This window comes from Myxocyprinus asiaticus, chromosome 9 (assembly GCF_019703515.2).
Source record: "Myxocyprinus asiaticus isolate MX2 ecotype Aquarium Trade chromosome 9, UBuf_Myxa_2, whole genome shotgun sequence".
Taxonomy (NCBI): Eukaryota; Metazoa; Chordata; class Actinopteri; order Cypriniformes; family Catostomidae; genus Myxocyprinus; species Myxocyprinus asiaticus.
In genome coordinates this window covers 25,390,019-25,412,517 of record NC_059352.1, presented here as the reverse complement: position 1 = coordinate 25,412,517, position 22,499 = coordinate 25,390,019, and the positions used below count along the sequence as shown (strand labels likewise).

Below are 22,499 nucleotides of genomic sequence, written 5' to 3'. Positions count from 1 at the left end.
ACATTGTTGTAATAAAAAAAGACTAGATGCTACAAGATTGCCACTACTGAATCATCTTTATATTGTATGCCAAATATTATGAGAGTTTTAATCACACTTTGTGGTAGAGTAGTTCACCCAAAAATGAAAATTATTTTATCATTTACTCGCTCTCATGTCATCCCAGATGTCAATGGCTTTCTTTCTTCTGCAGAACACAAATTAAGATTTTAGAAGAGTATCTCAGCTCTGTAGGTCCATACAATGCAAGTGAATGGTGATCAAAAGTTTGAAGCTCCAGAAAGCACAAAGGCAGCATAAAAGTAATCCATCAGACTCCAGGGTTTAAGTCAATGTCTTCTGAAGTGATCCAGTTGGTTTTGGGTGAGAACAGACCAAAATATAACTCATGATTACAAGCTCAATTACACTTCCTAGTGCTTGATGCATGTGCAGAGCTTGAAATCATGATCACCAAGGAGACTGCTGATGTCAAGATTTATAGTGAAAAAGGAGTTATATTTTGGTCTGTTTTCACCCAAAAAATGATTGGATCGCTTCGGAAGACGTGTATTAAAACCCTGGAGTCTGATGGAATACTTTTATGCTGCCTTTATTTGTTTTCTGGAGCTTCAAACTTTTGATCACCATTCACTTGCATTGTATGGACAGAGCTGAGATATTCTTCTAAAAATCTTAATTTTTGTTGTGCAGAAGAAAGCCATGCACATCTGGGATGGCATGAGGGTGAGTAAATGATGAGAGAATTTTAACAAGGGATGAGAATCCTTTAATAAAGAATATTTCTCTCACCAAGAACACTTGCAAAGGAACAGAGATGTAACATTTTTATATGAAATATTATACTGTTATAATTATAAATATTATATTGAACATCTGTTAATTTGTGTTATTTTGTATTTTTATTTTTGATGTCCATTCAGTTACTGCAAAGCAGAAATAGAACTCCTACTGAGCACTGAGTGTGACACAGCACAATAATTAGAACCAGATTACATTTTACTGCAATGACGTGATTCAAGGGATTACACTTAACTGAATAGTAATCAAATCATAGTTTCTGTTCTTTTGTTACTCGTGTTACAAATTTGATTTTAATTTGATCAAAATTATTGCTCTCCCTTTTATTTGGTTGACGCTCATGTGCGATCTGAGCGCACGCAGTACATCCATAGATGCGTGAGTGTATTAAGCGCTCTCTCCTATAAACCTTGTTCACATCAGCGCCATCTTTGATTTTTGATGGGAATGACAACGAGGCTGAAAGGGAAAGACAAAGACATAGTCTCTTCAATGGATTGTACAGTTGTTTAAAGTGTCCGTTGACGAAACATTGAAAAAATATTTTTCAAAGAAATGTCAGTAGACAAAAAACTCCAGACAATGTGGAAATTAGATGTGATCTAGGAATTTTCTGATAGCTTTATACAGTGCATGTCACTGAGAGAATGTCAGTCTATCCCTCACAGCCTTGATTTCATTCTCATCAAAAATCAAAGATGGCGCTACTGTAAATAAAGTCTATGTTACTCTAAAGTGGTACTGGTAAGTCCGTAAATCATTTTTCATGTTTCAATGAAACATTAGAATGAGCCAATTTAGAATTTTTAGAATGAATGAAACTTGCCAGTGCTACAGAGGATGTTTTAGAAAAGTCTGTTTGGCTGTCGCGTCTCTGTACGCACTCAAACTCTGTTCAGATACTCACAAAATGTCAGCTCTACTCAGTTGTACGACATGTGATAGAGACATTTTCATGAGAATAAGTACATGATCAAAGTACCTAATCCGATAGCAGCCCTATGACAAATGCTTCATTCTTTTTCTGAAATCTGGAGTTTTCCAAATTTCTGTTGAAGTCTGCCAGTAGAAGAAGCTGTTGGCAACTGCAAAGAGAGCACTAGTGGAGACGATGTGCTGTGAAATGTGGCTGTACATGATAGCGGCACACAGTGTTCAGAATATGAATTTTATATAATTACTCAACAGTGGGTCCAAATTCCACTCTAAAATTTCTAAAATATTTCGTGGGCCACATTAGGACATTCAGTTTTTAACTAGGACACCCCTATGTTAGATAGTGGTTCTCAACTGGCGGGTCGAGACACAAAAATGCCGGTCTTTTCTGATAAGGTTGCAGAAGTTAAAAACAATGCTAAAAGCACATAATAAAGTGCATTAATGAGATCGCAAAATAAATAATGTAAGATATAACCAGAGATGTAAGATATTAAGCAAATTTCTAAAACCCTATATGCATACTTGTGCCTTTATGCATCTGGTTAATGTTGGTTTGAGGTTCTTACCTGATATTTCAGCATGTCTACATTGTAGTATGTTGCCTGTGGTTTCTGCTCTGCCACCTTCTTTAAATGGGTCATCAGGTTTGGCATATTCACCCAGAACTCCTTTGAGTCTGGATTGGACGGTGTGGTGTCACTGTAAGAAATTTGAAAATGCATTCATTCTTCAAATCATGCTTAACTATGATCCAATGAACATCCAATTATAACAACTGGTTCATATTATTTTAGAAAACAAAATGTTCTATATTAATGTGCCAAATTGCTAAAATGCTTGGTAATCGTAGATAGCTACTGTTAAGTTAATGAACTATACAGTACCTGTACTTGGTTTATTCCAATTAATAACTTTCATAAATGTAACTATTTATTGAACATTGTGTCTTTTTAGATGTTGTTGTAGCTGTGTTATTAAAGCAATAAGCCACACAAGGCCATGCGTTACAGTGATTTTACCACATTTAAGGGGCTTTTCGTCATCCTTAAAGGGACAGTTCACCCAAAAATGAAAATTCTTTCATTATTTACTTACCCTCATGCCATCCCAGATGTGTATGACTTTATTTCTTCAGCAGAACACAAACAAAGATTTTTTGAAGTACATTTCAGCTCTGTAGGTCCTTACAATGCAAGTGAATGATGATCAGACATTTGTAGCTCCAAAAATCACATAAAGGAAAGATAAAAGTAATCCATATGACTAGATTCTGTACTATTTATCACACTAGTGTGCTTTAATGTTTAACCAGGAAGTTTGTTTTGAAATGCTTTTATTTTGTACAAAATGGCACAAAGTCACACTTGTGGTGTTCCCGTTCAAAAATGACCAACCAATTAAAAATAGCTTATAAATCTCTCATTATGCCATATTATCACGAAATATTGGATTAGATCTTTTTGCCAGCTTGTTTTCTTTCAATTAGCACAGGTTTTGCATTTCTTTTTGGAACTTATTGATCGTAGGCCTCATTGACCTGAGCTTATGCAGCAATTTGTATAAGCAATTTTTAAGAGGCCGGTCATTTTTGACCAGGAACACCACAAGTGTAACAAGGTGAACACTTCTGGAAAGTTGTGATACCCTGTGTGAGCAAAGTCAGTAAGTTTTAGTCCAATATGATAACATTAACTAGCATTTTCAGGCAAAAGAAAATGTATCTTATTTCATATTTTGTATCTTATATATATATTTATCTATTTTATTCTTTGTGTCTCAAAGTTTATAAGTGTTTTTATTCTTTATAGTTTTATTCTTAATTAGGCATCTACAGGCTTGCTCCAAACGACATCTCATTGTACTTGTACAGTGGCAATGAAGGTAACTTGTATCTCTTGTATCTTGTAAGATACAGATTTAACTACTGAAGTCATATGGATTACTTTCATATTTTGTTTATGTGATTTTAGGAGCTACAAATGTCTGACTACCATTCACTTGCATTATAAGGACCTATTGAGCTGAAATATTCTTCTAAAAATCTTCATTTGTGTTCAGGAGAAGAAAGAAAGTCATACACATCTGTGATGGTGAGTAAATGATGAGAGAATTTTAATTTTTGGGTGAACTATCCCTTTAAGAACACTGCTTTCCTGTGCTAAAACCACAGTAATGTATGGCCTCAATTTTTGCTTGAATCAATGTGTATCCAACATGTCTGGCTACATAAGATAACCCGTACATAGGACAAGATAAAGCAACGATTTCATAAAACAGAAAATGTTTTTGCAAGATCAGTGAACGATCACATCCCCTCAGACAGATTACACCACACTACCCTTTCAAAAGCCACTTTTTCAGAGTGGGGAGATCACATTTGATTAGTCATATGTGAGTCACTCTCAGCTGACTGAATGGACAATTATGAATCATGAGGTAAGAGACTGGAGTTACAAACTCTCCTTCAACTACCAATTACCTCCATTACCAATTACTGAAGTATATAAGTAAGGTATAATGTACAGTCAGCCAGTCCTTATTGCAAAATAAAGCCTGACGCAGACCAGACAAGAAATATTGAGTTGAAATTATTTAATCAGACCACGGGGTGCTACGAGAGATAAAAATGTAAGTCAAACATATTGGTCATTTAATGGTCATTACACAAAAATATTTGACCGCAGATTGCTGCAATCGACTAATCATAATCAAGTATTCCAGACAGCTGTGTAATAAGCATTAATTAACAATACATATAATTGCTGATGCTTATTATTTCTGAGGCAAAATGGGAAAAGTGAGGAAATTCATAATAAAGGCTGTTCTAAAGTGATAGTTCACCCAAAAATTTTAATTATCTAATCATTTACTCATCCTCATGTCATCCCAGATGTGTATGACTTTCTTTCTTCTGCTGAACATAAACAAAGATATTTAGAAGTATATCTCTGCACTGTAGGTCCGTAGGTCCATGCAATGCATGTGAATGGTGGCCAGAACTTTGAAGGTCCAAAAAGCACATTAAGGCAGAATTAAAGTAATCCAGTTAAATCCAGTGATTCCAGTTAAATCTATGTATTCAGAAGCGATATGATGGTGTGGGTGAGAAACAGATCAATGTTTAAGTCCTTTTTTTAATATAAATTCTTCTCCCTGCCTAGTAGGTGGAGATATGCACAAAGAATGTGAATAGCCAAAAACAAAAGAAAAATGTGAAAGTGGCAATTGATAGTAACATTTTTACCACTGGAGTCATATGGATTTCTTTTATGCTGCCCTTATATGCTTTTTGGACCTTCAAATTTCTGGCCACCATTCACTTGCATTGTATGGACCTACAGTGCTGAGATATTTTTCTAAAAATCTTTGTTTGTGTTCAGCAGAAGAAAGAAAGTCAAACACATCTGGGATGGCATGAGAGTGAGTAAATGATGAGAATTAATTTTTGGGTGAACTATCCCAAAAAATTGTTACAGTTGTTACATTTTATACTGTACCAATACATATGGTGGGGATTATGGTGTGTGAAAGTTATACTGTAGGTGATGTTAGATGAATGTTGTTACCAGCACAGTAACTGAGGGTTAGGCAGGACGTGTTCCAGACAACTGTAGTTGGTTATGCTGAAGGTTAGCACAGCGGGCGAGGGGTTATTTGCAAAATGCCGTGTGATCCCTGCTGGGAAGGACAACACCATCTCTCCAGTGATCTTCACCACACACCTTAGAAAGCAACATTATTAGACATAAACATGAGAACACAGATTTGGTGAGTTTGAAACAGTGTTAGAAACAAAGTGGCCATCATAAAATCACAAATCGGGTAATAAGACATCAGTAAAATATAGACAGAGAGAAAAACAGAGGTAGAGAACAGACAGAGAGAGAAAAAGAGAGAGATCAATAGAGTGAGAGGGAGAGATGACAGAGAAATATTGTTTTGGTACTGACTTAAACATCAAATCAAGGCTGTGCCTGCAACAGAATGCTGCCTAGTCAGTCAGTGCCTTAACAAACAGTATTTAAATTCCAAGGCACCATTACATCATATATTTAGAAATAGGCAAAGCAAATAAAGTGAATATTTAATGACACAATACTTACTTTTACCGTAAGAAATTAAATAATAAATTGACAGAAGTGAAGTAATTAGGGCTGTCAATTTAATTATTCAAATATATATATATATATATATATATATATATATATATATATATATATATATATATATATTGGGGTGTAACGGTACATGTATTCATCCCGAAACATCACGGTACTGCCGTCACGGTTTGGTGCATGCAGTCAGACGAAGAATACATCTGAGTCAGTCACAGGCGATCCACACTCCAATCCAGAAGGGGGCGCGCGCAGTAATGCAACGCTTTTTGCTAACGGCCACAACAGGAAAAAGAGCAGAAGAAGAAGACACCATCTATACACCAACCCAAAACAAAAATGGCGAGTTCAGGTGACACGCAAGAGCTCGGAGACCCGCCTACTTGTTTTAAATCAGCAGTGTGGGAAAGTTTCTGGTTCCCAGTGAACTATGGCAGCAGTGGAGAGCGAGTGGTAGATAGCATGAGGACGGTGTGTCGGCGTTGTAAGGCAGCTGTACGGTATGTGAGTGGAAATACGTCTAACATGCTAACACATATCAGACGACATCACCCAGATGTGCCAATCACTGGAGCTAGGCAGAAAAAGACGACAGGAGTGCAAAAACTTATCCCTACAGCTTTTAACCAGCCTCTAGATGTGAGAGCAGACAGGGCCAAAGTCATTACCCAGGCAATTGGCATATACACAAACAACAAATAGTTTAAGTGGAACAAATTGTAACACTCCTCCTAATGCACAAGTTTTATTTTTCATTATTCTATTTATTTTGTACTTTTACAACAAAAGAGATGCTTTTCAGTTTTGTAGCTGATTGTGACCAAATACCTTTTGTTTTTTATCAGCCCTACAAAAAAAATATGACCTATGCAAGAGTGCATTCTGTTTACTGCTTAGTGCTTAATACACTAAAGGAGGCTGTACTGTACCAACTACCTCAGGGGGGACTAAATGCCGCTAGGTGGAACAAACTGTAATTTGCACTACTGTCTGTTCAAAATAAATGAAAAGAAACCTAGCATTTGGGATCTGATGCTTTTTCCTGTTGTACCGAACTCGTATCGAACCGCGACACCAAAACCGAGGTACGTACCGAACCGTGACTTCTGTGTACCGTTACACCCCTAATATTATTTAATATATATATATATATATATATATATATATATATATATATAATGTTAAAAAATAACAATTAATCATGTCCCTAAACCGTAATAAGGAATAATCCTACCATCGGAGCAATTTAAGCTTAAAGTACCACCTTCATGTTTTTAGGAATCCCAGTCAGCAGGGGGCAGTAAGCGCAACTCTAGCTGTACAGGCAATGCACACTTGTACAGGCAACAAACCACACATTGGGTGCATTTCATTCTGAAGGGCTCATCCCTATGCCCTAATCCTTTTAGAGGGTTGAGAGCTTCAGAGGATTGATATTCAAAAATATCAGTAATTCGGAACGCACTTCAGCGTCATCTATCCAAGCCAAAGGAGCCACTGCCATCGCACAAAGGCTGATGCTAATGAACATCACTTGCACCTAATCAGGTATATTTAGACCTACACATGATTTTGCATCACTAACTGCTTTCAGAATAGAAACTGAAAATAAATTATTTAATATTTATGACTAAGTTAAGCTTCATATTTAAAAAATGTGTTTGTTATTTTAATAAAAAAGAAACCAATAAACAAATATACAGTGCATTTATTAAATAAATAAAATGCCATTTTATTTAAACTCCTTTAGAATAACTGATCCAGCGAATTTACATTAAAATAACACAAGCATTAACCAGTTTCAAACAAAAAGCCAGGGGTTTAAAATCATTTTTAAAAGTTCATTATAATAATCAAAAGCTTTTATAGACTATGGAGATCAAGGGATTTCACATGTTTTTGTTTTCAGAAACAGAATGCAGTTGCAGCTGGTTTAATTTACCCTAAATTACACTTGACAAGCCTCCATATTTTTGATGTATGCACCAGTTCCGGTCTGCTGGCAGCGAAGTGTCCATCTGTTGAACCCTACGGAAACACCCATTTCGAAGGACCCTTTGAAGCAGCTAATTATGAGCCCTTCAGTTAGGAACGATCCTTCAACATGGTGGCTAAAATTGTTCGGACTTATCCCGTTTGGAACACAGGGACTGACAGCGGACAGCACAAGATGAGGACATGTTTTTGCGTTCAAATACAGCTGGTCAACTCTGAATTCAGGGGTCTTCAGGTGTGTTTTTTAAAACTATGTTTCAAACTATGTTTAATCTGACACAATGTCCTAAAAATGCTGGGTTTATGATGCGACACAACCCAAGTGAGATGCTCCAAAAGTGTCTTACGCATGTGTACATAGACGAGTCCTAAGAAAAGCCCTTATAATAAGTCTACCTCGGACAGACTGACTAATTTAATTGCGAAATTGATTGTGGTGTACTGTAGGCCAGTGATAAGCTTATGTTTAATATGGAAATAAACAATATATTGCCTTCTAAAGCCACTTGTCTAATCAATGCTTTACTCATCTGCCACAATAATATAATGTTTTTTAATTATTTGAAATATTATATTTATTATATATTACATTTATACTTATTTTAATATAATTATTTATAATTATTTCATCATGATTTATTGAATAATTTTTCTCAATTAATTAATCGGCATATCTTGTAATGAATTTGATTTATAGCCCCTAAATTAATACATTAATATACTTATTTCAACTGCTCTGTCAAATACCATTTTTATTCTTTCAACTAATTGCGGCATTCCACACACACAGTAGGATAGTGCGATCCCATAAGCAGCAAATTATACGTCTACGCTGCTTTAATAAATTGACCAGATGAACTATTGGATTCAGACATGCCTTGATGCATTCCTACCTCTTTCTATCTCAATATACTGCCTGACAAGAGAATAATTTTAAACTTTTGGACACAGCTTAAGACTGCAGCCCAAAATTATTATGAGATAATGACAGCCCAAAGTGATTAAGCCTAACATTCATAAACAGTAACAAGTAACTACAAGTTACTCCAGCAGGCTAACTTTGCCATGGTATTATTTGATAAAAGCTTCTATTGGATAAACATTTCACTTAAAACAGTACTGGTATATGAAAGCTCCACTCAGATACAATATGTTAGTGAAGCCCTGCTGTTCACTAATTCTATTACTTGATATTGCTTATTGAAATCTTCTGGCAGTGCAAGCAAAATAAATTAGCATTTAAACAGCTATCAATGAGGAGAAAGATAAGCCCTGTTCAGATTGAGGTTTTGTTATTTATGCACACACAAAGTAGGTACTGACTACAGTGCTAAGGTGGTTTTGAGGATAAGATGGTATCACATACTTATTAGGGTCAGCTCCTTTGAAGTAGGCACTGACTGTCTCTGTGAAAGCTGCAGCCACAGGTAGTGTGTCCTGGGCCCCCATGGTGAGGGGACTGGGCCCTCGAGAACAGCCTGAGAGAACACAAACATGCACATCACAGATACTGAGTCAGAACATGTTATCAGACAAAAATGCAATTTCGATCAGCCTTTGAGATACACAAGAGCAAATAATAGCAAATACATACAATAAAAATAGCAAATACATACAATATGTAGAGCAACTGTGATAAAGAATGAGAGAAATGTAAACACACAAACACCTCAGATTATGAGACATACAATTCCTTTAGAACTTGAACCCAGACCTTAAACTAACACAAAGTCTCTTCAAATGAAAACTGCTCACTTTTCTGCTCACTTTTGACTTTCATTTTTGCTGGTCTTAACTTGTTGGATAAAAGTATGGTCAAGCTGGTCTGTTTGCTGGTTTTAGAGGGATTTTGGCCATTTGTAAGCAGGGACACCAGCTGGCCAACCAGCTAAACCAGCTGAGCACCAGCTTGGCCAGACTAGGATACTAAAATGATTTGAAAAAGTAATTGCCCCTCACTGATTTCTTCTATTTTTGTGTATTTTTCATACCAAATTGATTTAGATCTTCAAACAAGATATAACATAAAACAAAGGCATCTTGTGTAAACACAAACTACAGTTTTTAAGTATATATATATATATATATATATATATATATATATATATATATATATATATATATATATATATATATGTATATTTTTTTTTTTATTGAAGCAAAAATATTATCCAACACCTATATTACCCATATTAAAATCTAACTGCCCCCTTAAACTTAGTAGTTGGTTGTGCCACCTTTAGCAGCAACAACTGCAACCAAATGCTTCGGATAACTGGAGATCAGTCTTTCACAACACTGTGGTGGAATTTTGGCCCACTTTTCTTTGCAGAACTGCTTTAGTTCAGCCACATTGAGGGTTTTCGAGTAGGAACTGCCCGTTTAAGGTCCTGCCACAGCATCTTAATCGGGTTCAAGTCAAGACTTTGACTAGGCTACTCCAAAACTTTAATTTGGCTTCTTTTGAGCCATTTAGAGGTGGACTTACTCCTATGCTTTGGGTCATTGTCATGCTGCATAATCCAGTTGCGCTTGATCTTCAACTCACGGACTGATGACTGGATATCCTCCTTTGGGATTTTCTGGTAGAGAGCAAAATTCATGTTTCCCTCAATTATCAGAAGTCATCCTGGCCCTGACTCATAAGTCCACAGAACATTCTCCAAAAAGGTTTGAGGATCATCAAGGTGTGTTTTGGCAAAATTCAGACAAGCCTTAATGTTCTTCTGGGTTAGCAGTGTTTTTCGCCTCGCCACTCTTCCATGGATGCGATTTTTGGCCAGTGTGTCTTTCTGATAGTGGAGTCATGAACAGTGACCTTTATTGATGCGAGAGAGGCCTGCAGTTCCTTGGATGTTGTCCTTGGCTTTTTTGTGACTTCCTGGATGAGTCATCGCTGTGCTCTTGGAGGAATTTTGGAAGGTCGGCCAATTCTGGGAAGGTTCAATACCGTGCCAAGTTTTCTCCATTTGGAGAAATAATGTCTCTCACTGTGGTTCTTTGGAGTCCCAGAGCCTTTGAAATAGCCTTGTAACCCTTTCCAGACAAATGTATTTCAATCACCTTTTTCCTCATAATTTCTGGAATTTCTTTCAACCTTGACACAGTGTGCTACTGGATGAGAGCTTTTATCCAATTTCATGCTGCTGAAAAAGTTCTATTTAGGTGTTGATTTGATTGTACAGGGCTGGCAGTAATCAGGCCTGGGTGTGTCTTGTCCAGCTGAACCCCATTATGAATGCAATTTCATAGATTTGGGGATTCAGTAACTTTTTCAAACAGGCCCAGTTGGTATTGGATAACTTTTTTGCTTCAATAAATTGCATTATCATTTAAAAACTGTATTTTGTGTTTACTCAGATTTTGAAACAATTTAGTATGATACACACAAAAACAGAAGAAATCAGGATGGGGGCAAATACTTTTTCACAGAACTGTAGATAGACCAGCTTAAACCAGCTAAGACCAAAAAACCACCGTAAGTGTTTTTAAAGCAAAGTTGTTAAGTAAATAAAAGGTTTTATAATTTTATATTATGATCTTCTGTAGGCCAATCATGATTAGATTTCACCTTCTAAAGCACAAGTAACAAAATACAAAAGGGGCAGATTTACTTAGGGAATACATTTCAAACAATTTGTCTTAACACTTTGAGAATTAACAAGAGCACTTAAGAGATTTACACTACTCTATTTATAAAGCATTGTCTCAAGTTAAATCCTATCTGTATTCTTCTTTGAATTTGTAATGCATTTCTTTTAAGTTCAAATGATAAGATCAACCAAGGACAAGTACAAAATAACAACTGTAAAAGTAGAAATAGTGAAAGTAAAAGAAAGCAAGTCGTGATAGAGAGCATGCAACTTCAATGGCATTCCTGAAGCTGAAAGATTGTGTTATGAATCAAGACCAAAGTCAGAATGAAGAGATCAAAGCAGATGAGCAACAAACATCAAGAACAAGAAGACATTAGTTACGTAGGTGAAAAAAATGATGATCTTAGAGGAAAAGAGAAGCTGCCACTGTATGGAAGATGAACAGCTGAATGGCAAAGAAGATATACAGAGCAAAGCAGATGCTGTTGAGGAAAATGAAAAGTCACGGTGATTTGATGAAGGAATGAACGCATGAGAAAAGGGGAAGTCAGATGAGACTTGAGTGTGCACGCGCTACGTCCTTAGATATAAACCCCAACTTACCTTCAAATGTTAAATAAAACTTGCCTCTGTCAAACCATACGAGGGAGGGCTGGTCTGTCTCTGTGTTTGAGGGAGGGGAGTAAAAGGATGGGGGCAGTGAGCAGAGGTGGGGGGAAGGAGAAGGGGGAGAGAAGGACAGTAGCGTGAGTCACACACAGGTCTATCAAACGGCACAGTAATGGGGTTGCAGGCGTATAGGTCAAAGGGCAACGATGGTGGTCACAGCTCACTAGATGGGGATGACAATGATGTGTGAAACATTCATAAATGTTGCACAGCACATGGGGCAAATCATGTGCTGGCCCTTTTATTTGCAACAAGATTGGAAGTATAAAAATATATTGACAAAGATTTTCTTTTGGTTATGTTTGCATTATTACTAGATTATTAATAATAAGGATGCAAGTGCAAGTGTATTTTAATGTGTAACATCACAATGCACTGTGTAGCGTCACAAAGACTATATGAAGACGTCACAGTCTGTTGGCCGGACAAACAGTGCAGAATAGAAGTGAATTTTGACTGAAAACTAGGGTAGTTTGGCTCATCTACTGTACATGTAAGATCAAGACTAGAGACGATCTGAGCCGTTTAAGAATTAAAGAGCCCATGAAATCAAAAGAGCTTTGTTGCTTTTATTCCACATCTATTAGCTTTGAGGTCATCCATATGCTATAGAGTGCAACAGTCTGGTTCCAGAAGTAAAAATCCCATTCATTTCTTCCATAGACAAATTGTTTTTCAACGCTAACCTATAAACCTTTAAAGACAGACCTACCATGAGCTCAGAGGTTGTTCATCAATGGTATATGCTTCTGTTGAAGCCATCCGTCTGCGTTATTTCAACATCATTGTTTAAAAATCATATTTAATGGACTTTAATGGAATTCCTGTTGAACAACTACATTACACATGGTCGAGCAGAGACAGCTTCACCAATCCGGGAACCGCAGCCAACAAAGCCAGCGAAACAAACCAGGTAGCGACCACCAACTCCCATGACATACTCTGAGACACAAATCAAGTCAATCTCCCTGCACTCTCAGACTACTTATATACAGTATTTGTGTTTATCAGAATATTGTGCAATAAACATAAACTATATTGTTTCTATACTTATAATCAACAACCGAAAATCAATAGTTTTATATATTTCCATTGTTTATTATTCAGTGACATCATTTGCGATGCTTCATGGGATGGTAGTTTGTGCACTCATGAAAAATGGTACGTACACAGACTTGTACCTTTGTCTTTTTGTCAGATTTTTAAATACTTTTTTGCCTTAAAGCAAAGTCTGTAATGTTGCGATTCACCTTGGAGCTGGCTGGTTTGGTTCATGCTTCACAACTTTTTTTTTTTTCGAGGATTCTATGAAAAGTCTATGAAAGAAAGAAATGCGAAAAATACTTCCGGAACCCAGATGGCTGAAAACGTATGCGGGCACTGTTGCGCTCTATTGTATAAAATTATTGTTTAGCAGATACAGAGATCTTTAAAAAAAATTCCGTCTTTCTCTTCCTGGAAAACTGACAAAAATATTGATGACATCATCTTGCACTCAGGGGTGTATCATGAAAAGTTTAATCCAATAAAATGGCGAGTCATGGTTCACGGCTGTGACAAACTTTAAGCTATTGTATTTTTGTTTTTTTTAAAAGGGACGAGCCTTTCTATATGTCCCACCTCAACATCCTGTTTTAATCAGAAATTAGTCAACACAGCAAAGAAAACTGCTCTTGATAAGTGATTTTATTGCTCTTTTAAGACTATACATTCTTAATAAATAGTGAAATGCTTCAAGTTACAGCTACATAATTATACAAATTGGAGCTCTAAAAATCTTGTTTACATTGTGAAAAGGACAACACTTTACAATAAGGTTCTATTTGTTAACATTAGTTAACAACATTAGTTAACATGAACTAACAATGAACAATACATTTACAGCATTTATTAATCTTGGTTAATGTTAGTATCAACATATAATAATAAATTTTTTTAAATGAAAAGTTGTATTAGTTAACATTAGTTAATGCACTTTGAACTAACATGAACTAACAATTAACAATTGTATTTTTATTAATTAAAATGAACTAAATAAAATAAATGCTGTAAATAATATATTGTTCATTTTTTTGTTTCTTTATACTTTTTACATTAACTAATGTTAATGAATGGAACCTTATATGTAAAGTGTTACTGTGAAAAGTATATATTGTATATTTCTTCATATGTGTCTGATAACTGAATGGGAGGAGGTAGGCTGCAGTAGGGATGATGGACAACAGGGGGCAGTAATGAATGTGATGACAGGAAAAGCAAACAAGGGCTTCTTCACAGAGATTACCTAAACTGTGCTGAAGATGGGGAATACATCTCATGACAAAATTAGACAAAACTGGGTGAAAAACTAAATAGGACGTGGACTGCGAAAAAAGGAAATGAAAATCACTTAAGCCATGTGAAGATTTTGAGTTTTATAGTATGGTGGAGATCTCAGGTTTTGTTCAGAGTTCAGACAGGCAGCAAAAATCAAATCTTTCACGTATCTGACTTAAATCTGTTTAGTTGTTTGTAGTCTGAACAGCAGAAAACCACATACATTTTTTATAATCCTAATCCATACTACAGTACATGCATGTATCATTTATCTGATTAAAATCAGAAATTGGAAATGTGTGGGGGCCTGGGTAGCTCAGCGAGTAAAGACGCTGACTACTACCCCTGGAGTCGTGAGTTCGAATCCAGGGCGTGACTCCAGCCAGGTCTCCTAAGCAACCAAATTAGCCCAGTTGCTAGGGAGGGTAGAGTCACATGGGGTAACCTCCTCGTGGTCGCTATAATGTGTGGTTCTCGCTCTCGGTGGGGCATGTGGTGAGTTGTGCGTGGATGCCGTGGAGAATAGCGGGAGACTCTGCAGTAACGCGCTCAACAAATCACGTGATAAGATGTGTGGATTGACGGTCTCAGACGCGGAGGCAACGTCTTCCGCCACCCAGATTGAGGCGAGCCACCATGAGGATTTAGAGCGCATTGGGAATTGGGCATTCCAAATTAGGGAGAAAAAGTGTTTCAGTCTGAATGGACAGAATGCATTTCAAGTGTTCTTTAATAGCAGTGTCTACAGTACTTCTGTGACTGAATTCGTTAATTCACGCTCACATGTGCCAACCAATCACAATTTAATGAATGGTGAACGAGTGAGCAATTTCAGAAAGTATATGCATGTGTGTTAATATAGTAATGCATCTAATGCTTAGGTGTGCAAACCCTCAGTGTGTTGGCTTGGTGGCAAAACTCTTCTTTGTGGTGTGAATGTTGTGGATAATATTTGAATGAATGCTTTTCACCTGCGAGGACTAAAATTATGTGGAAGTATGACAATGTTAGAAATGTTTCTATCCAGGTGCAACATCTGAGAGCCTTCCACTCAAAAGAGTGAGCTGCTGAGCATACTGATCAGCACTGCATCAACTTGGGCCAAATTCCAGACCATACTTCAAACACAGAGAGGCTCAGTGTGTGTGTTACATGTTTTCAAGGAGATAGGTGGCACTTTTTCTGTTCTCTGGAGTGCCCACAGCCAGACATCTGATTTTTAGGCACTAAAAGACTTTGCGGTTCTTGATGTCAGTGCAGATGTAAGATGTGACATATTGAGTTTGTGATTCAGATAGAACAATCTGCATGTCTCTTACCAACGTGAATAGCAAAACATGAAAAAGGAAATAATGTATATTGGATGAAGTAAAAACTGTGGTAAATAGTATTTGACTGTAATCAACAAGAGAAAAATAGAGGAAAACAAGCACCTTTAAAATAGATGAGCTAAAAATTCCAAACAGTCTTTGGTGAGTTAAAGAAATATTATTGGTTATTTAAAACTTAATGTTAATGGACAGCATCTTTGGTATGCTGTCGCTAACATATAATTTAGACTCCTTTGCAATTGGTAAAAATTAAAGGTGCACTCAGTAATGTTTTTGAATATTTTGTCTTGGATTTACACTGACACCTAGGGGCGTGGATGCAGCATCATGCAAATGCAATAGTTTTATGTTACAGATGCCATTGTAGAAATTCACTATTCACAGTCATCCATGATCAATTTAATCCTTGAGGGAAAGTGTCCAACAACAGTGCGGTTACTGAGATTAAGCGATAAGTATTTGGCTGGTCATGAGATCCTAACATGGCAGCCCCCATGAGGAGACCCTCTCAATGTAGAATAAAACAGCTTTTATAAGGTTACTGTAAAGACTGGAGTCTTCATCTCATGTGAGTGCTCATGATTTTATACATACGTTTAAAAATTACAATTCATTTATTAAAAAGTAAAACTTTTTAATTAAGGAAAAAATTACTGAGTGCAGCTTTAACGTAAAAAGCGTTTACAACTAAACCATTACAATGGAAGCCTAGCAGACAAGGAAGCCATGGGATTTAAAGGAATCATTTTAATTTGTACTTTTGTTAAAGCATTTTCTTGAAATCTTTCTAGAAAAATGTCTGTTTTGTTATCTGAATTTTTGTAAAGTTATTTCTGTGGGTGTTTCCAGAACTCTGCTGTTTTATCAGCAGTGCTTTATGGAGTATTTACAGTATATCACATCTCTTTAATGTCCCTTTATGGCATCCTTTCTCAGATACCAAGAGCAAGTAACCAGGTTCACTTTTTAAACATGTCAGGACATGTTGAAAGATTTTGCACAGAGAAGGCTAAGCACATTTATCACACCAGACTCATGCTAGCAATAATTCGTTCTGGTTATACTTTTGCAGTTAAAGTTTTATGGCTATTCTTTTGTTGAGGTTGTTATGGTTTATACTGTGAGAGTTGTATATTTGAAATGTTTATTAGCATTGCTGCCAGCTTGCCTGCTAGGCTTCCATTTAAAAGGTATTGCTATAACCGACAGTGTGCTACCAATATAGTCCATAGACATTAAGTCATACTGTAAATAACCTGGAAAAATTCCTTTAACAATTATTTGTGTAAAAATCAACTGCTCACATGAAACTACTGGCATCTGATTTACTAGTTTAGTCACTGGTGAAAATGAAAAAGATCACCATGAATGAGCTATGCTCTGAAAACGGACACTATAATTAATGTAACCATTAGTTACATTGTTGAATCAGTGGCCTCCATCCCATGAAGTAGATCAGGAAGGGTTCACTGCGTACTGTACCTGCTGGCAAGTCTGCCCATCTCTCAAAGCTGGGTAGTTTGTCTACAAAAGCGTCATCTTCTGACATCAGACAATTACGTCAGCCCAAAAAGACAGGACAAGAAAGACAACAAAACAAGCAAAACATAAACGTAATTCAAATTAAATTACAAATAATTGTAAAGAAAAAGTAAAATGTCACAGTCATCAAACTCAGACATCACAATGGATGCACAGCAAACATTGAAAATGTTAAAAAGACGATAAATGAAGAAAAAAACAATTACCGGAAAAAAATAAATGCATGGAATAGCATAGCATAGCCCTGCATCCAACAAAACAGAAATTCTTAAAATTCATGAGACTTAAAGTAGCTTGCTTGCAAGCCTCAGGAAGATACTGCTGCTTTAAATGTTTCACAAAGAAATCTTCCTACAGTATGGTATCAAAGAAGTCAACACAAAGACACAAATAACTTAGTCCACTTGTTATCTGCATCACAAATACACGGCCAGATATAAATTTCCCAAAAGTAATTTTGCCTATATTGTGAAACATCTCCTTTATGTCTTTTGTCATTTTCTAAAAAGTAACAAACAATTTTTTGTCTATACAATATCATCCTTCATCTGTTCTTGCATGCAGATCACCAGCCTTATCCAGTCAATCCTCACATAATTTCCAATCTAATGTGCACAAGACCAACATATACTATTATCCAAAAACATCTATCAGCACATAAACAAATCTATATTTTCAGCACTTTAACTAATGAATCGTTAACCATTTAATTTCTATACATGACATAAGCTGCATCACCACCATGCTGTTTTTAAGTCCAAACAAAATCAAGCAAGGCTGAAATAATACTACAGTACTGTAATGCATAATATTGTGCACAGCAGCACCTACTCTAAATTCTTGATAAAAGGCAGATTTCTAGAGCAGACACACAAAGAGCATGACACACAGCATGGCAAAGCAGAGAGAATGATGAGAAATGGAGTCACACCTGACACAGACACTGCAAGCTCTTTACCGACAGTGGGCGTGGTGGCAGCACTCAGTGAGTTGGTGGAGGAGATGGAAGAAGTGCTTTCCGCCCGGGCCAGCGGAGCCAAAGGCGGGGGGCTTGAAGAGTGCATAGGGGGGCTGAACGGCTGATTCTGACACGGAAAGCAGGGAAAGGAATAGCAGACAGAGGTTATGTCAAAAAAGTAGTAGGGGTTTGTCATTATGGTTAGGTGATCAGGACATTTAAGGGGAGTTCACACTGTCAGTGATTTGCAGAGACAAAGCAACTTGAAGCCAATCATTTAAATGAGTTCTGGTCAAAGCGACCGTTGGCAATGCAATGCGGTGACTACAACCAATGGACCCATTTCATTGGCATATTCTGCCTTAATTAAGCTGGTTAAATCTAGCAAACATACATAATCTAGCAAACTATATCAAAGGGATAGTTCACCCAAAAATGAAAATTCTCTCATCTCTCTCTCATCCTCATGCCATCCCAGATATATATGACATTCTTTCTTCTGCTGAACACAAAAATTAAGATTTTTAGAAGCATATCTCAGCTCTGTAGGTCCGCACAATGCAAGTGAATGGTGACCAAAACTTTGAAGCTCCAAAAAGCATATAAGGCAGCATAAAAGAAATCAATATGACTCCAGTAGTTTAATCCATGTCTTTTGAAGAAATTATTATAAATTCTCCTACCTGCCCAGTAGGTGACAATATGCACGAGGAATGCAAATAAAAAAATAAAAATAAAAAAAAGAATGTTAAAGTGAAAGTGGAGATTTAAAAAAAAAAAAAAAAAAAAGGACTTAAATATGTATCTGTTTCTCATCCACACATATCATAACACTTCGGAAGACCTGAATTTAACCACTGGAGTCTTTTATGAGCCATTACATGCTTTTTGGAGCTTCAAAGTTCTGGCCACCATTCACTTTGAATGGACCTACAGTGCTAAGATATTCTTCTAGAAACCTTCGTTTGTGTTCTGCAGAAGAAAGAAAGTCATACACATCTTAGATGGCATGAGTGTGAATAAATTATGAGACAATTTACATTTTTGGGTGTACTGTCCCTTTAAAATAATAAATTATATAACAATACTTTTTGTTATAGTACTCTGGCATTGCTAAAAATAAAATTCCATCACTGCTCCGATGCAGTTTCAAATACAGCTACTGAGGAAGTGACAGTAATTTTGGCATATTTCTTTGTTCTGACTCATGAAAGAATCCATCTCTCTCTATTTTTCTCCTCTTTCAGAATGTTGTGGAGACATAATGGTTGATTTTTTCTTTTGCTGTTGGAGCAAATGGGAACACAAAAATAATATTTGCTGTGGTCTCCGGTTTACCTCTATATTCCAATTTTGAAGTTTACTCTGCATTAGTTTACTCCCGTGTTTAAAACCCGAAAATGTGAAAAGGATCCAGTATGTCAGTACGTTTACAGGCACTTTAAAGGTTTGATTTCAGTTGGAATAAAACAATAACTGATCTTTTTAAAATGTCATGTAAATGCTTTATTTAATGCATTTAATACCATAGCAAGTATACATGTTAATCAGACAATAATCGGCTTTGGCATTGTGAGCATGCTCTTAAAAAGACAGAAGTGACGTGCTAAATAAATGAACATTCTTAAGTACATGATGGATGAAAAACAAGGAATGGCAAAAAAAAAATTTAAAAGTTGCCAAATGCTGTAAGAAGCGGGCTTTATTTTAGGCCCCAAACAGATCCATGTACAATGGAAGCACATTAAACAGAGCTATTACAGGGCAAAGAAGATGAATGGAAGGAGCGGCAACATTTCAAATGGACAGAGAGATGGAGACTGTAGCTCGACTATGCAAAAACCCGCTGTAGCTTGAATGTAACTGCACATGTAAACGTACTGAGTGATCCGCCGCCTGCCTGATACAGTTGGTCAAGTAGGAACACCTACTAGTAACCAACAGTACACAGACTTAGTGACCTCCAGTGATATAATTGCTGTCGGTGTAAACGCCCCTTTGTATATTTTAAAATTTTTTAGGTAATGAAAAGGTCAATGGCATAGACCGTATGAAGGTATTTAAGAGGGACAGTAATAGTAAAGTAATTTTTTTGTGTTACCACATACCACGTCCCCTACGCTTGGTTTTCCAGGAGGCAGTTTTGGTCGTGAGGGTGGCCGAGGTGGGGGAGGGGGAGGGGGAGAGCTGCTGGTAGCCAATGGCGTAGAGGGACGTGCAGGGGAGGAGGAGCCTGTGGAGCAAGAGCATTCTGTTAAAGCAAAGCCATTCAAAGAGTAACATGCATCAAGCCCATTCAAGAGTTCTTCTGGATACAGATAAAATGGCCATTCAAATAAGTATGATACTTGACCAAAATCATCTCATACAGTATATGACCTACACAAAGCCAGCTTGCTCCAATGAGAAATGCATTTAAGTAAACTTTAAGACACACACCCTGCGGATAGTGGAGAGCACTGTTAAAGTATTTCATAGATGTTTTCTTTTCTGACATGCATCATCACTGGTAGATTTATATGTTATACTAAGCTAATCATCCCATTGTTTGTGGTGGCTGTCCAATTTCCATGCAGAAACAGCTCTGTAACTACTACTCAACCATGTGTGTCTTCATATTAGCTAGTCTAACAATAACTACCTAACAAGCAAAATGTGCTATGCAAACCTGCCACATGTAAATGGAAATATCAATGTTAAGTCATTCATCACTCAATTTTTATATATATATATATATGTTCAGGAAATCAGTAATCATGTACAGTACAGCTCACAATTTATAACATAAGTTGAAGATGTTTACAGAAAACCTTCATGACCTTGTGAAAAAATGATGTACATGCAGGAATTTAAACACAAGTCAGATCAAATATATAACTCAATTAGAGCACAACAGTTCAGTAAACCACCCAAAAATTATTTAGCAACATTGTGTAGCAGCGTGGTGAGGCTGTAGGTGTCTATAAATAGAAAACAATGAGGGAAAAGTCATACACTCTTCATCCCTCGGACTATGCAGACTCTCCTGTGGAAACCCACCTACCATGATGATGACTGGAGCAGAACGACTAGAAAATCGAAAAGATACATTAATTTGTATTTCCAATATGCTTAACCTTTTTCTAAAAGTATCTGCTTATTATCTTGTGGAATATTCCAGGAAGCAAAAAAGTCTACTTTCGTTAGCTTGCTGTTATCAATAATGTATAGATTTTTTTTACTGGTGGTTGCTTGCATGCTAGCATGGCACTACCAATGGCAATGTCATGGATCTGATTCCCAAGGAACACATATTCTGGTAAAATGCATACCACGAGTGCACTGTAAGATGCTTTGGATAGCAGCGCCTACCAAATGCATAAATGTACTAAATGTTTTCATTGTTCAATGTTCTGTGACCAGTGGTCAAGTTGACAGGTTTTGTACATTCAACTCACCACTTTCATTTCCACCTGTACCAGTTAGAGGGATGGGTCCTAGGGATGACACTACCGCCCTGTATGTGGGAGGTGGAGGAGGAGGTGGTGGTGTCGAACGTGGTCCTTGACTTATCTCTTTGGGTGAAGTGCTTCTCTCACTGGGGTCCTCTTTTGATGGGATCTCCTCAGGATTCTTCTTCTCCACCTGGTTCAGAAGCAGGGTTGGAGGCATTTTGCATGCACTTGTCTCTAGAGTAGATGGTTGGCTGTTGGTTGAGTTTGATTGTGTCTCTGTCAGAAGAGCACATAGTGACAAGTCTGTAGTGGAGTGTGAAGGATCATCTGGTGCTGGTAGGGATGGGGCCTCTTCAACTGGAGGAGGCGGGACAGTTGGGGGAGCAGGAGTGGTGTCTTTGGGATGGGGCAGGACTGTAGGGGGTGGTGGGGGACTTTCTCTTGGTGGTTCACTGGATGGAAGAGAAGGTGCAGGCTCTGTCTGAGAAGGTGGAGATTTTAGTAAAGGAGAGTTAGGCTCCTCTTGTGGTGGTGGGGATTTAGGTAATGGAGGTGCTGGTTCTGCTGGGTGAGGTGGAGATGAGAGAAGTGGAGGTGGAGTCTCGTGCTCTGAAGGCGGAGGTCTTTCAAGCGACTCGTCGCTGAAGCAGACCCACTTGTCTTCAGCATCTTGACCAGGTTTTGGGGAGTCCGCTGGGCCAAAGATGTTGTCCAGATCAGCTATGGAAGTCCTCTGTAAGGACTGCCTTGAACCATCCTCTTCATTCTGCACATCTGTGTCAGGCACCACACAGATATTATAG

At 37.2% G+C, this 22,499-nt stretch overlaps 1 protein-coding gene across 21 annotated transcripts in view; it reads right to left on the bottom strand.

Moving 5' to 3' along the window:
- The window catches only part of LOC127446333 (SH3-containing GRB2-like protein 3-interacting protein 1), a 129,465-nt gene that overhangs the window by 10,611 nt on the left and 96,355 nt on the right, over positions 1–22,499 (bottom strand). For 8 of the 21 annotated variants that reach the window (XM_051707164.1, XM_051707177.1, XM_051707174.1 and 5 more), the window contains 8 exons: positions 21,700–22,470; positions 20,371–20,495; positions 18,236–18,389; positions 17,245–17,304; positions 12,050–12,109; positions 9,217–9,328; positions 5,307–5,462; positions 2,307–2,439 (listed from right to left, as the gene is read on the bottom strand). In XM_051707164.1, the coding sequence (XP_051563124.1) occupies positions 2,307–2,439; positions 5,307–5,462; positions 9,217–9,328; positions 12,050–12,109; positions 17,245–17,304; positions 18,236–18,389; positions 20,371–20,495; positions 21,700–22,470 (1,571 nt within the window). The remainder of the gene's footprint in view (positions 1–2,306; positions 2,440–5,306; positions 5,463–9,216; positions 9,329–12,049; positions 12,110–17,244; positions 17,305–18,235; positions 18,390–20,370; positions 20,496–21,699; positions 22,471–22,499) is intronic. The other 13 variants (XM_051707169.1, XM_051707170.1, XM_051707171.1 and 10 more) reach the window with 13 other exon arrangements.